General features: G+C 41.9%; 1 protein-coding gene across 2 annotated transcripts in view; it reads right to left on the reverse strand.

Moving 5' to 3' along the window:
- UNKL (unk like zinc finger) overlaps positions 1-13,807 on the reverse strand; it is a 213,341-nt gene that overhangs the window by 131,654 nt on the left and 67,880 nt on the right. For both annotated transcript variants that reach the window (XM_082262085.1, XM_082262084.1), the window contains 3 exons: positions 9,317-9,493; positions 7,045-7,178; positions 516-651 (listed from right to left, as the gene is read on the reverse strand). In XM_082262085.1, coding sequence (XP_082118211.1) covers positions 516-651; positions 7,045-7,178; positions 9,317-9,493 — 447 coding nt within the window. The remainder of the gene's footprint in view (positions 1-515; positions 652-7,044; positions 7,179-9,316; positions 9,494-13,807) is intronic.

A 13,807-nucleotide genomic window follows, 5' to 3' on the forward strand; every position in this document is an offset into this window, starting at 1 on the left:
AGTTCAATTAACCATCAGCTCAATTAGCTGACAAAGTCTGCGATCTAAGGTCCTTAGTGCTGGACATTGCCATTTTGTTTACTGGTGACCAATCAAAACATACAGGCAAGGGTGGCACTATTGGAATTTTAATTTTTTTTTTCAATTTATTAATTTCTCTTAGTGTGTAAAACATAGTTAATTAAAGCTGAATTCCAGAATAAGTAAACATAGCCTAAAACCAGGAGGCATGTGTATTTTTAATTCTGAAAGAAAGTTTTTTGGTTTTAACTTTAACATAAGCCGATATTTAAAAGCCTCTATAGTTTCTCAGAATGAACAATAGCTAAAAATCATAATGAGACATTCTTCTAGGCACAGCTACCTTCATGCCTGGTAATAATATTGAAGAACACTGAATCTCACTTTGGTGAATCTCACTAAAAAATGGCTGCTAGCATTAAGCTGCAGGAAGCTGAATAACCGTTATATACAATAATAAATATGATTAATAAAATATTTCAAACTTATTGCACCTGTATTTGAACTTTCTTGGGTTGCGTCTTCTGTCTCTGCTATTGTGATAATGTGGACAGGCATATCCTTGGCGGCAAAGTCTAGGTGGTTTAGTACATTGTTCAGTTTTATAGCTGGCTAGTACAAAATTTGTATCTGGGGGTAAAAAAAAAATGAAATATTAATCCTACGGAACCTTCAGCAAGCTAAAATTATTAAACATTACAGAAACCAGTTTAAAAATATTTTTTCTGAAAATAGCTCTGTTTAGGAATCATTGACATTGTAAGAAAGAGACCCAACCATGTTTCAACTCAGCTAAAATCAAAAATAAATGATAAATTATATTTTTTCTTATGTAACCATTAGAAAATAGGAAACAAGGATATAATATTACCAATTCTGCTTAGTCAAAGAAGAATATTTATTTGCTGATCATTGCAACTATCAGGGATGTAAAATATGAAAGCATTATAGTATCTAACCACCAGGTGGCAGCAGGAAAGCCTGGCAGGCATCCATAAGTACAGTATGTTTGAAATCAAAAGACCAAACATAATGCACACAGAAGATACTTCAATCTGTAAACTATTATATTTATTTCATGGCACGTCTTATTTTAATAATCTTTATAACAACACATAAATGTAAAGGATACTTTTATGTACTATTTTTTATTACAGAATTGATTAAGAGGAGAAAACATAGAGTCAGCTTGGTGTAGTGTACTATGGGAGGGGGCTGCATTAAATTGAGAATTTTTTGGCAGGTTAACCAGCTCATTGTGCATATACTGTATGGAAACAATAGCAGCAGAGCAGACCTCCAAGTTGCAGAGTGCGTATCATGCTCTCTGCATGGGGCTTTGGCTCAGAAGGTCTCATCTGCGCCGTACCATCTGGAAGTCTTTAGAATCTACTCTATGCAGAATTGTCGCTATTCATTATCATCTAAAACACTGTAAACCTAGACATATTCTTTTGTCTACTGACAAAAATCTAAACAGCCAACTGATTAAATGGAAAATTCAATGCGGCCCTCATACAGAAGAATTTAAAGCGGAACTAACTCTCTCATACTACTATTTTAATCCTTATGCTGCTAATACGTGTAAATAGATAGGAAGGCATTTACTTGTTTTAAACTTTTTTTTTTTTTTTTTTTACATTTCTTTAGTTGCTTCCTGGTTTTCGGTTTAGGCCACGATGAGGTCATACAATCTTTGTAATGTAGGAGCGGTGAACCTTACGCGCATATATTTTGATGGGAGAGGTGGTTTGTGGTCCTAGGGGCTGCTCACCAGCAACTGTGGGGTCTTGCTGCAGCCCCAGAGGGGTCCGTTGAAATTTTGAAAGGATTTGAGCGCTACATTAGCTTGTACAAAGATTTTTATTTTGGAACCGCGGACACGTTTTGGGGGCTCAGCACTCCCCCTTCATCAGGGCGACAAACAGGACGATTCAGGAAAGGCCAATCAATACAATAGTTAAACAGGCCTTTCCAATCCAAGTGCCTGCATCATCCTGTTTTAGCTCTGATAAAAGGGGGATTGCTGAGCCCCCAAAACGTGTCGGTTGTACCAAAATAAAAATCTTTTAAAAGTTTGTACAAGCTAGTGTGGCGCTCCCATCTTTTCAAAACTTCAAAATGATGTCATACGTCGCACAAGACTTCATGACCATTATTTTTTCTTTCATCTGCAGGAGGAGTTTTCTAAGCTAAGCATGCCCATCTGTCTGTATGAATGAGCTAAGGGCAGATGGATTCCAGGAAGTAAATTCTACATTAATCCCCTGTCTTTACTCGATCGCCTGGTCGAGAAATGCTAGCGAGGGGAGGGGGGGTTTCAAATGTCTTCATCCATGGACGCATGGATGGATGGAGGAGACTGCTGTGAATATTTAAAATTAAATAGCTTTTTCAGGTTGTGGTGCTCTGATACACTTTAGTCCCACTTTAACCACTTGCTGCCCCGCCGTCAAATGACAGCGGAGCAGTGCGGCTCTCGTTCTGGGGTGACGTCATATGACGGCGCCCCAGAACGGCCGCTCTTGTGTGCCCGCGGGGGGGGGGGGCGCAGCGATCGCAGCCGGGCCGTGTCTTAGAAACGTGGCGTGGCTCTTTACCTATGTGATCGGCTGTGTCCAATCACAATCAGTCACATGTAAATGAGGAAGTGCCGTTTATCAGCTCTCGCTGTCAGAGTGTGTGGCGAGGAGAGCCGATCAGTGGCTCCTCCTCAAAGAGGAGTCTAGGACAAGTAATCAGGGCACTGATCAGCAGTGCACTGATTACAGTAAAGTAAAAACAGTGCCCATAAGTCACCCATTAGACACACCAACCAATGCCCATCAGTGAACCCAATCAGTGCCCACAGTGACCTCAATCAGTGCCCACAGTGACCTCAATCAGTGCCCATAGTGCTGCCACTCAGTGCCTGCTCATCTGTGCTGCCCATTAGTGCCGCCCGTCAGTGTCCATCAGTGCAGCCCGTCAGTGCCCATAAGTGCCGCCTATCAGTGCCCATCAATGCCACCTATCAGTGCCACCCATTAGTGCCCATCAGTGTGGCATATTAGTGCCTCCTCATCAGCGCACATCAGTTAAGGAGAAAAATTACTTATTTACAAATTTTACTGACAGAAATTAAGAAAATCATTTTTTATTTCTTTTTTTTCTTCAAAATGGTCTTTTTTTTTAGTAAAAAAATTAAAAAAACCCCAGCTGTAATTAAATACCACCAAAAGAAAGCTCTATTTGTGTGGAAAAAAATAATACAAATTTAGTTTGGGTACCAGTGTAGCATGACCATGCATTGTCATTCAAAGTGTGACAGCTGAATGATGAAAATTGGCGTGGGCAGGAAGGGGGTGAAAGTGGCCTGCATTGAAGTGATTAAAGTATTCACTGCTTGATTTTCCTATTTTACTGAAATATCACCAAACATGTTGTGTTAAATAGCGTTTAACTATTGTATTGATAGATATTCTGATGCGATAAGGAGCTATATGCTCAAGTTCATTCCACAACACCCACTGCAGGTAAAACTTGGTATTGGGAGCAATTTACTAACACAAACATTGCTATAATAAAAGCAGTATAAACCACTATCTCCATGCAAGTTGTCACATTATAAGGTTCTAGTGCAGTGGTCCTCAACTCCGGTCCTCAGGGCCCACTAACAGGCCAGATTTTAAGTATTACCTTGGGGAGATGCAGACTAGAGTACTGCAATCACTGAGCAGCAAATGATATCACCTGGGATGTATTTCAGTTATCTTGCCCTGTAGGCCAGGGTTGAGGACCACTGCTCTAGTGCATACTCTTCATTTTTCAGTAAGTGGATCCAAATTGCTCTGAGAGTCTACCGCTTTTATTATGGAAATATCGCACTCATGAAAGCCATAGAATAGGTCATTTTATCACAAAAAGGCAAGGACAGTGCCTAATGCTGGCTACACACGTTTTGTGTGTAAACAAGTTTGTTTTGTTCAACCCAGCGGGCAGAACGAAAAAGAACTGACAGATCGCCATACTAACACAAGCGATGGTAGTGTGGCAATCTCCCCTGCTGTGCTTTTGTGTTGTGCCAGAGGGATTCCCCCACATGAACATACTAATCAGTGCTGGCAGCCAATGGCTGTCACGGCTGATTGGATGCTGGTTTTCCAGCATGCCCATTCGGCAGAAGCTGGTCGCAAGAAATAAAGCTGTGGGCCTGTGTGTACCCAGCCTTAGTTGTATATGTAAAAGCACTGAAAGTGGGGGGCGGGGTGAGGGGCACTATTCCTAGGCCTTAGCTTTTAATAGGTGAGGAGTTGCATACTGATGGCAGGGCGGTCCAGAGGAGCCCTGGGGATTTGGATTGAAGCGGACCCCACGTACCACAGCCTCGTTTACAAGCAGTATGAATGGAATAGTGGAAGTATGTTTCAGAATAGTTACTACACTGCACAACAATCTATTAAAATGTGGCATTCTGCATTATATGGGCTATTTAGGGTAGAGAAGCAAAACAGGTTGGGAAGAATTATTAAAAAAAAAATATTTGCTATTATAACACGCTTTTTTTTTTTTTAAAACAATTCTGTTAACTGTATCATTTTCTTTATGGATGCAAGTAACACACTTCAAAATGGGCATTTTAAAAACCAACCTGTAGCCAATCAGAGAATTAGAACATTCACACGGCTAGATCAACCTGTAGCCAAAAAGAACAGCAAAGCATTCACAACACAGAATATAAAAAGCCAACGGTCATAGAGACTGCAACAACACACATGAGAACGAATGTGCATATACCCACACTGCTGCAGTCTGGCCTTACCTATAATGTTTAATGCTTATTAACTCATTTATTCATATACGTCTTATAAAGGGCCATGTAACCTAAAAAACAAGCTGCCCTACATAAAATTCCTCTAAAAAAACATAGGCTGAGCAAAGTCTTCCTGCAATGTTAAATCATGGGGGCTGTCCAACAGGAAAAATATTTCAGTTCACATGACCCCAAAACATTAATATACAGTCATGTGAAAAAGTATTCAAGAATACCCCAATGGAAATTCATGACTTTTTCAAAATATTTGAACAGGCAAACATTGAATCTTCATTCAGAAAAAGCATACAGATAATGGTGATATGCGGATATGGTGATAAAGTCTATTCATTCAAATAATATAAATAAATGAAAATGCAGATATGTCACGTGGAAAAAGTAAGTACACCCATACATTTACTACAACTTCAAATACATGAAATAAAAATCAGGTGTCTTCTTAGGCGCATTTCCCGCACCACATTCCAAACACACTGGGTTTGCGATCTTCTGAGGGTCAATAGATTCACAATGACACCCTAAATGCAGATTGCCTTTGCCTGCACCGGATCACATGGTACCACAGTACCTTGCGATCCGATTGCAGTGCGTTTTGAAAAGTACTGCATGCACTACTTTTGATGCAATCCAGTGCAATTTTAGCTCATTCAAATGAATGGGCTGAAAATCACATCGCATGGTCCACATTACTGTGCAATGTTTGGTTCACAATACTGTGACCTGACAAGACTTGCAAGTCACGTGACAGTGTGACTTTGCCAGGCGACTTCCTGGCAATTTTTACACTTGATGCAACATGAGTACTGCTTTTATGTGACCTTGAAGCGACTTTGTCTTGTGCAGGTATGGAGCGATAACAGCACCCAGGAAAATGCCAGTCACTGCCTGGGTAATCTTCCTGTAATGTCGGATCCAAATCTCATTATTATAGATGAGGATCTGACTTGGAGGCGACTTTCAATAGTCTATGGGCACAAGTCAGATAGAAGAAGCCTTGAAGTAGTATGGGACCTTTGACTAAAGGTCGTGCTTCAGCTCTTATTGACTAACATTGGATTTCACATGTACTGCAACTTGGGGTCTCACAAGTCGGATCCCAAGTCGCAGCAATGTGCACCAAGCCTATGGATCCTTTCAGTCAGTTTTTCAAGCGGACCTGATCGGACCCTCCAGTCTCTATGGAGCGGTGGATGTCAGCTGACACCCGCCACCATCCGATCTACCGCTTAGCAAGCGGGTTCCACTTCACGGAGGCACTCGTGTGAAAGGGGCCTAAGATTATGAAGGTAAAAACCATAACGTTTAAACCTCAGACATAGACTGGGACTTGTGGGACTACATCTGGGCCCTACCCATCATAACGGAAATTTAAGCCTATGTTCAAGACCTAGGACAGGGGTACCGCTCTGTGCTGTGCTCCTTCAAAGCTGAAATGCAGGCAGCTTGCTCCAAGACATCGGAGTTTGATCAAACCTGCCACCCTCTATCAGACACCGTGGCTACTCAGGAGCAGCTCATGGACTCACATGAAGCTCATAGCCATACCCTCTTCTTGCTTCATGACGTCCTAGATAATCGCAACTGGCGGAACAACATTAGGCTGTGGGGTTTGCCAGAGGCAAAGGGTGCGGAAGGATCTATTGCCAGCGGTGAAGGACATATTTACTACATTGCTAGGCACATCTGATTCTGTCGATTTCTAGGGTGCATAGAGGCCCTAGGCCACAAAGCCCAGCTCCCGCCAGACCAAGGGATGTCATTTGTGGTATGCCAATTACGGAGGTAACTATTTGCATAGGTTAGTGGTCACAAATTTCACAGTGTCGATGTCAAAGACTGGTGGGCAGTTAGCAAAACATCTACAAGTCATTTCTGATAAAGGACACAATACCGTCTTCTGAGGCCAGGAATGTACTTACTTTTTTCACAGTACACCATTACACATAATGATATTTTTGTAAAAACAATATAGTATAAAAAAAAAGTATATTATGTTTAACTGTAAGCACTGTATAAAAATTTCTAATGTTGCCCTGTTCAAATATGTTGAAAAAAAAAATACATTTCCATTACGCATGTTACTTTTGCAAATGACTGCATCAATAGCTCATTTTTATAGTTCAGCTTGTGAGTTAGGTTTACTGGCCTTTCAATGATACAGTAATAGTCATATACATGTTTGTATTGACCGGTGTTATTCCTAAACTTACCTTGCCATCTTGGGTCCTCTCCGAGGATCTTCTCTATCATTGCTTGGCTAGCTAAGACTCCTGGCTGCAAGTCAGGAATCCCTTCACCACTCCCAAGCTGCCCATTCTGTAAGGCTTCCTGTGCTTGGATTTCCCTGTTGCACCAATCAAAGAAAAATAAATTATCAAACTAAATGGATACGAGGTGATGTGTCTATATTGGCCCAGTGCTGGTCACGTTTACTCCAAATTTCTGCACATGATAAGAAGTGTTTTTTAATCTACTTTATATATAATGTACACACACTTATATACATACATACACACAGACACGCACACACACACACACAAGCAGTCATGTATGCTTCTAACATAAGCACGTTTTCTCCTGATGCTTAATTGTACTGAACAGAGGGTTGCATTTTTTTGCTCCCCACCCTTGCATATTCACGGGCCAGTTCTCACATTATTAAAAATAGACTCTCTGCAGTGCTAACTGAACATATCTTATCATGCACGTACAGTATACTAATCACTTTTCTGCATATATACATGATCACTCGGAAGCAAATTTGCAGCTCTATTCTAAATTGCGCACAGCTTTTTTGAGTTTATGGGTAAGCAAAAATGTCAGCGCAGCAACTGAAGCTTACTTTGCAGCACCCTTCTGACTACAACATCCTCTCCGAGTCCTCCGACAAGGAAGAAGTCAGTGCTGTGATGACTCATTCAAGGTTTTTAACCAATCGTCTGTTTAACAGAAAGGTGAAAGCTGAAAGAGCTAAATATGTGAAATGATACTACAGCATCATCCGCTGGTTGGATAGAAGACTGTATACATTTTCCTTCCATGATAAAGAAGAAAAATACTGTATGTGCAGAACCATTACACCAGGGCTTGACAAGTTTGCTTTGAATCTAGGAGCCAGCTAAAAAGGTTGGGAGCCAGTTTTTTTTTTATTCTTCTCCTTTATAAGCCAAAGCAGTTTCTGAGTTTTTTGCACACGTATAAAAAATAATTTTAGGCCTGAAGATTAAATAAAACCCCAAACATTATATATTTTCTGAAAGCAGACACCCTAGAGAATAAAATGGTGTGAGTTTCTTTTTTTTATGTCACTTGTTATTACTGCAAAGGTCTAGGAAAGGAATTAAAAACTAGTTTTAGGGGAAGCTAAAAATGCAATTAATTACCCAATTTTTTTTAGGTAAAATATAAAAGCCGAGGTTGCATCAAGAAAATAGATACTCAACATGTCAAACATTAAGCATGTAGGTATCCTATATTTTCTATTGGCGATGCCAATAAGTCATCAGTTTAATGTTACGAAGGAGGTCTGGTGCTAGAATTATTGCTCTCATTCTGGCGTGCAAGGCAATGTGTAATGTGTATCGCAATCAGGTGTCGGGGCCCTCCTGCGTGAGTTCATGCTTGTACATGCATCGTATGTGGTGGGGGGGGGGGGGGGGGGGGAGAGCCTCAATTTCTTTTTCTTTTTTTTTGGGGGGGGGGGTTATGTGTTTGGGTGTAACCTACATTTTTTTACAATTAAAATACATTTTTTTTTTCATTCACCTAAGTTTTACTTTCCCCCCATCACATAGTGATGATTTTTTTGGGTGATAGGTTCTCTTTAATGAGACATCCAGGTTCTAAAAGACCCTGCATGTCTACCATGCGCTACACTGAATGTAATGCAATGCACATCGCGCTGCATTACATTCTTTCCCAGCCTTGACGGGGACCCGGAAGTGAGGTGCGGCGTAAACATTTAGAAGGGGAGCTGAGTGGACACGTGTCTGCTCTCTTCCCATTCCCTGCCCCCTCTACCCGATGGCACCCGCTGTGCCGGTCCTGGGCCTGCAGATGGGCAAGCGGAGCCCGGTTAACATAGCAGGAGGGCATGAGGGCATGAGGTGTAGGGAGCATTCGGGGGGCAGTCCAGTCGCCAGGATGAAACTTTTTGTTGCCAAGGTGACCTGGCACCTGGGGTTTTCCAAGCCTTGCACTACACAATCCTTTTAAACATCAGACCAAGTTTTTAGGTAGCATGTGGAACACTTTTAGTGCTGGCAGTATCCCAGTTGGAAAGATTTCCTCTCGTTTCCTGACCAGATGGCCACTTAGGAAGTGAGGGTATATTTCCCAAGATTAGAATATAGTCCATTTTAAAATCTGACAGATGCTGCTCTATCAAAAAAATAAAAAACAAAAACTGTTTTAGCTAAAGTTTGACAAATCCCCACAGGCACTGAGGTAATGGAAAAAGCTTAGCACACAGGACTGCATTACCTTATATCATAGACAGGAGGTCGAAGGTCATGAGGACCATGGGCAAAGGCACAATGGGGTCCATTCTTCACACAATGTCCTCGAGAATCTGTTTCATGAATACAAGTGCCGGTCTTGTAATATCGTAGGTGATATTTTCTCTCTGTGTCACCCGTTGTCCTATGCAAATATGGACAACTGAAATAGAAAAATAAAGAAAACACTTAGTCAATACAGTTATTTCTGCATGAAGAATCAGATCAACATTGATTGTGGCATCACTTAATGCGGGAGGGAGGGAGAAAGAGAGAGGAATTTATTACTTTACTTCAGCATCTAAAAATAGCCAACACTGAATTTTTCTGAAGCATCACATAAGAGGAAAACAAACTCTGCGACATCTCATTACTAGAATTTAACAAAAGGAGAATTTTGCCTTTCTTCCAAAATGAAAAGCGAAGTCTGGCTAAACTTTTTTCCTTTAAAAGTACTGGGGAGAGTTAGAACCTCTATCAGGTTTTATTACTGCTCATCTCTGTAGGGGACAATTAACCATGTGCATTGTGTACTTATGCTGCCAGATTGTCATTATCAGTAGTAAACTAGATGTGCACACTGTTAATCCTAACAGGTTAAAGCTGATCTCCATGTTTCATTTAACATGGGGCCCTGTACCCAAACGAAATTTACGTACTTTTTTCCAACAAACAGAGCTTTCTTTTGGTGGTATTTGATCACCTCTGTGTTTTTCATTTTTTGAGATATTAATAAAAAAAGAGCGACAATTTTGAAAAAATAACAATATTTTTCACATTTTTTTATAAGAAATTCCCCCCCAAAAAATGTAAAAAATCTAAATTTAACATTTTAGGCCAATTTGTTTTCTGCTACATATGTTTGGTAAAAAAAAAAAAAAATTGCAATAAGTGTATTTTGATTGGTTTGCGCAAAAGTTATCGCAGCTACTAACTACGGGAAATTTAATCATTTTTATTGTTTTTTTTAACTAGTAATGGCGGCGATCTGCGATTTTTTTTTTGCGGGACTGCGACATTGCGGCAGACAGATCGGACCCCTAACTGACATTTTTGACACTTTTGGGGGTACCAGTGACATTACTACAGTAATCAGTGCTATAAATATGCACTGTTACTGTAATAATGACACTGGCAGGGAAGGGGTTAACTTTATTGTGATCAAGGGGTTAAATATATGCCTGGTGCTTACTGACGTGTGTGGCAGGGAGGGGACTGTGTGACACAGGCACAGATCGCAGGTTCAGCTATGCTGCCCGTCACATAGGAGATCCGCCCTGCCCGTCACATAGGAGATCCGCCCGCTTTGTTTACACAAGCGGGTGGATATCCTCACTCGATCCGGCGATCAGGGAAGAGTGGCAGTGATCACCGCCTCTCCTCCCCTGGCCTGACTCCCGCTGTGTCTGAATACAGCGGGCGCGCGCCGCCCACAAGGGGAGGAGTCCAGCGACGTAGGTCTACGTCGCTGGACGATAACGAGCCACTTTGCCGCAGCACGCTCCATGTGAGCGGTCGGCAAGTGGTTAAAGTGATTCTAACAAAGGAAACATTTTTAAATTTTTCAAATAACAAACATGACATACTTACCTGCTCTGTCCAGTGGTTTTGCACGGAGCAGCCTGGATCCTCCTCTTCTCGCTGGCCTTCCTGGCTTCTCTCACCTGCCGAGTGCCCCAATAGCAAGCTGCACCCAGAAGGTTTTTTACCTTAATGCATATAATGCATCAAAGGAGAAGTCCAGGCAAAACCTAACTAACGCTAAACCTGCTCTGTGCCACATTCTAACCCTAATTTATCTAACCCTGTAAAGCAAAAAATAAATAAATAAATAAAATAAATTGCTGTACGTACCTATTCTGCAGCCGATCCAGTCCGGCCTCCAGCAGTGGAAGCTGTGTGCAGGAGAGGACAGACAACGGCTGTGAAATGCCTGGGAAGTGATGTCACCCATAGACTTACTATGGGGCTTCTGTTGTCGAGTGCCTCTGCTGCACCCCCCTCCATGCTGAAGCCACTGCTGACAACGGATGCTAGGACCGGACTGGATCAGCTGCAGAATAGATAAGTACAGTGATTTTTTGCTTTACAGGGTTAGGTAGATTAGGGTTAGAATGTGGCACAGAGCAGGTTTAGCTTTAGTTACATTTTGCCTGGACTTCTCTTTTAAAGGTAAAAAAACCTGGAACCTTTAGAAACCCTTTAAACGTTTGTTAGGATGAACATGGCGCACATTTAGTTTACTACTGGTATTAACAATATGCCAGCGCAGTACACGCATAGTTAATTATGGGAACCATTAATTCCCCAGAGTCCCCTTTTTAACATTACATAGAGAGGAAATATATAAAAGATTTTTCTCAAAATAAAAAGCTGAGTAGAAATGTTTGTTTTTAAAGGTATGCTATGTGAATGGGAACAAATACTGTATAAAGTAGGTTTCTTCCCAAATTGGCTGCAAAAATGGAAATACAAAAAAAAAAAAAAAAGGTTTGTGTTGTTAGATACATTTGAAAGTGTTTTCACCCAACTAGATAGAATGTGAAAAGCCATGACAGAATAAGGGCTTGTCAGACCTGCGGTAGCCCATACCCCACAGCAGAAAAGCAATTCAGAATGGATTGCTTTTCAGGGGGTGATAGAGCAGTGGCTGCCAGGCACTCAGGAGGCAATGCGGTCTCTTTTTTTTACAACTGAATTGGGATTTTGTATTTAAATACTGTGTTGCAGCATGGCTCCATTTATGTGAATGGGTTGGGTTCAGGGTCAGTGCTACCTACTGAACACGATGAGGGTATAATTTTAGCTGCATGCTATCTTTTGGTCATGGGGCAGTAAAACCATGCCTGAACTGCTGGTTTTTAACAGCCTCAGGGCCACACATATGAGCAAGGCCTAAAATTTAAGTAAGCGTGTGTGGCCAACTACTGTTGTGCAAATAAATTACTGTCTAGTGTGCAATCTCTGAGCAATCTTCTTTAGATTTACAGTACAATACAATGAAATGCAACATGAGGACTCCATTTCATTTTATTCTAAGGCTTCATGTACGAGATGCTTATGTGTACATGGTTAAAAACGCCTGTTTTGCCGCGTTTATGTGCGTTTAGCGGCGTTTGCATTTAGAAGCGTTTTTACATTGTAAAATGATCAGAAATGTATCTCCATTGAAAACACTTATAAACTAAACGCTGATAAACCAAGTTATCGCGTTTAGACGCGGTTACAAGCATTTGGCCTTTTAAAAAGCCAATAAACTTCTCTCCAAACACGCTTTAAAAAAATGCCACTAAACTCAACTGCCTCTAAACGACTCAGTGTACATGGACAGATAACAGAGGAGAGTTCAGGGGCTACTGAAAAAACACCCAACTGCTCCAATACATTCGTTTTTCAGCAGCAGTGTACATGAGGCCTAGTCAGGCAGACCATTTCACTACATAATTTTTAAATCTAAACAAGGTTGTACAGTCCGGTGTAAAATGTGTGGGAGTTGGTTTGTGTGGTTAAGCCTAAAAATAAAAGTGAGAAGAGAAACAGGCGCCACTGTAATAAGCCAAAGGTTTTTTATTGCACAAAATTACATAGTAACTTACACAGTAGTAAGCTCCAGTCCGTGTAGCAGCATCCCCAGCCGCACGATCCGGCCGTCCACCGGCCCGGAAGTGACGTCACAGGAAGCTGGTCTGAGGAGCTGGTTACACCGGAAGCCGCAATGGGACGCAGGCTACCGGAAATGACGCAACACGTTTCGGAGCATGCGCACTCGGCTCCTTCCTCAAGCGCTTGAGGAAGGAGCCGAGTGCGCATGCTCCGAAACGCGTTGCGTCATTTCCGGTAGCCTGCGTCCCATTGCGGTTTCCGGTGTAACCAGCTCCTCGGACCAGCTTCCTGTGACGTCACTTCCGGGCCGGTGGACGGCCGGATCGTGCGGCTGGGGATGCTGCTACACGGACTGGAGCTTACTACTGTGTAACTTACTATGTAATTTTGTGCAATAAAAAACCTTTGGCTTATTACAGTGGCGCCTGTTTCTCTTCTCACTTCTGCTAGCGGATTCTTCGGAGTTTTTCCTGCCAGTGCTGCCTTGTACCCAGCCATCCTGGACAGTTCACACCAAGAACTCGGAGACATCCCCTGCGCCTCCCTGACTGCGGTGGATTCCCCCCTCCTCTTGTTTGGTCAGAAGCGCACAACATCCCATTTTCTCCAAGCCTAAAAATAAAGAGCAATCCACAAAAAGGCGTCTAAACAATACATATTCCTGTATATTCTAAAGTAGACAAAGAGCGCCGAAAGCACGGCTAAAGCTGACCATACATGGACCGAAATTTGGCCAGTTCAGTAGTGGCCGACCGAGATTTGATCCATGCATGGGCAGGCTTATTGTATAACCAGCCTTTTCGGATTTTTTTCATTCGATTACTGCCGATGGCTATAGCCGCTAGCAGTGATTATTGTGCTCTGCTGGCCGGCA

Source organism: Pelophylax lessonae (genome assembly GCF_965119305.1).
Source record: "Pelophylax lessonae genome assembly, chromosome: 6".
NCBI lineage: Eukaryota > Metazoa > Chordata > Amphibia > Anura > Ranidae > Pelophylax > Pelophylax lessonae.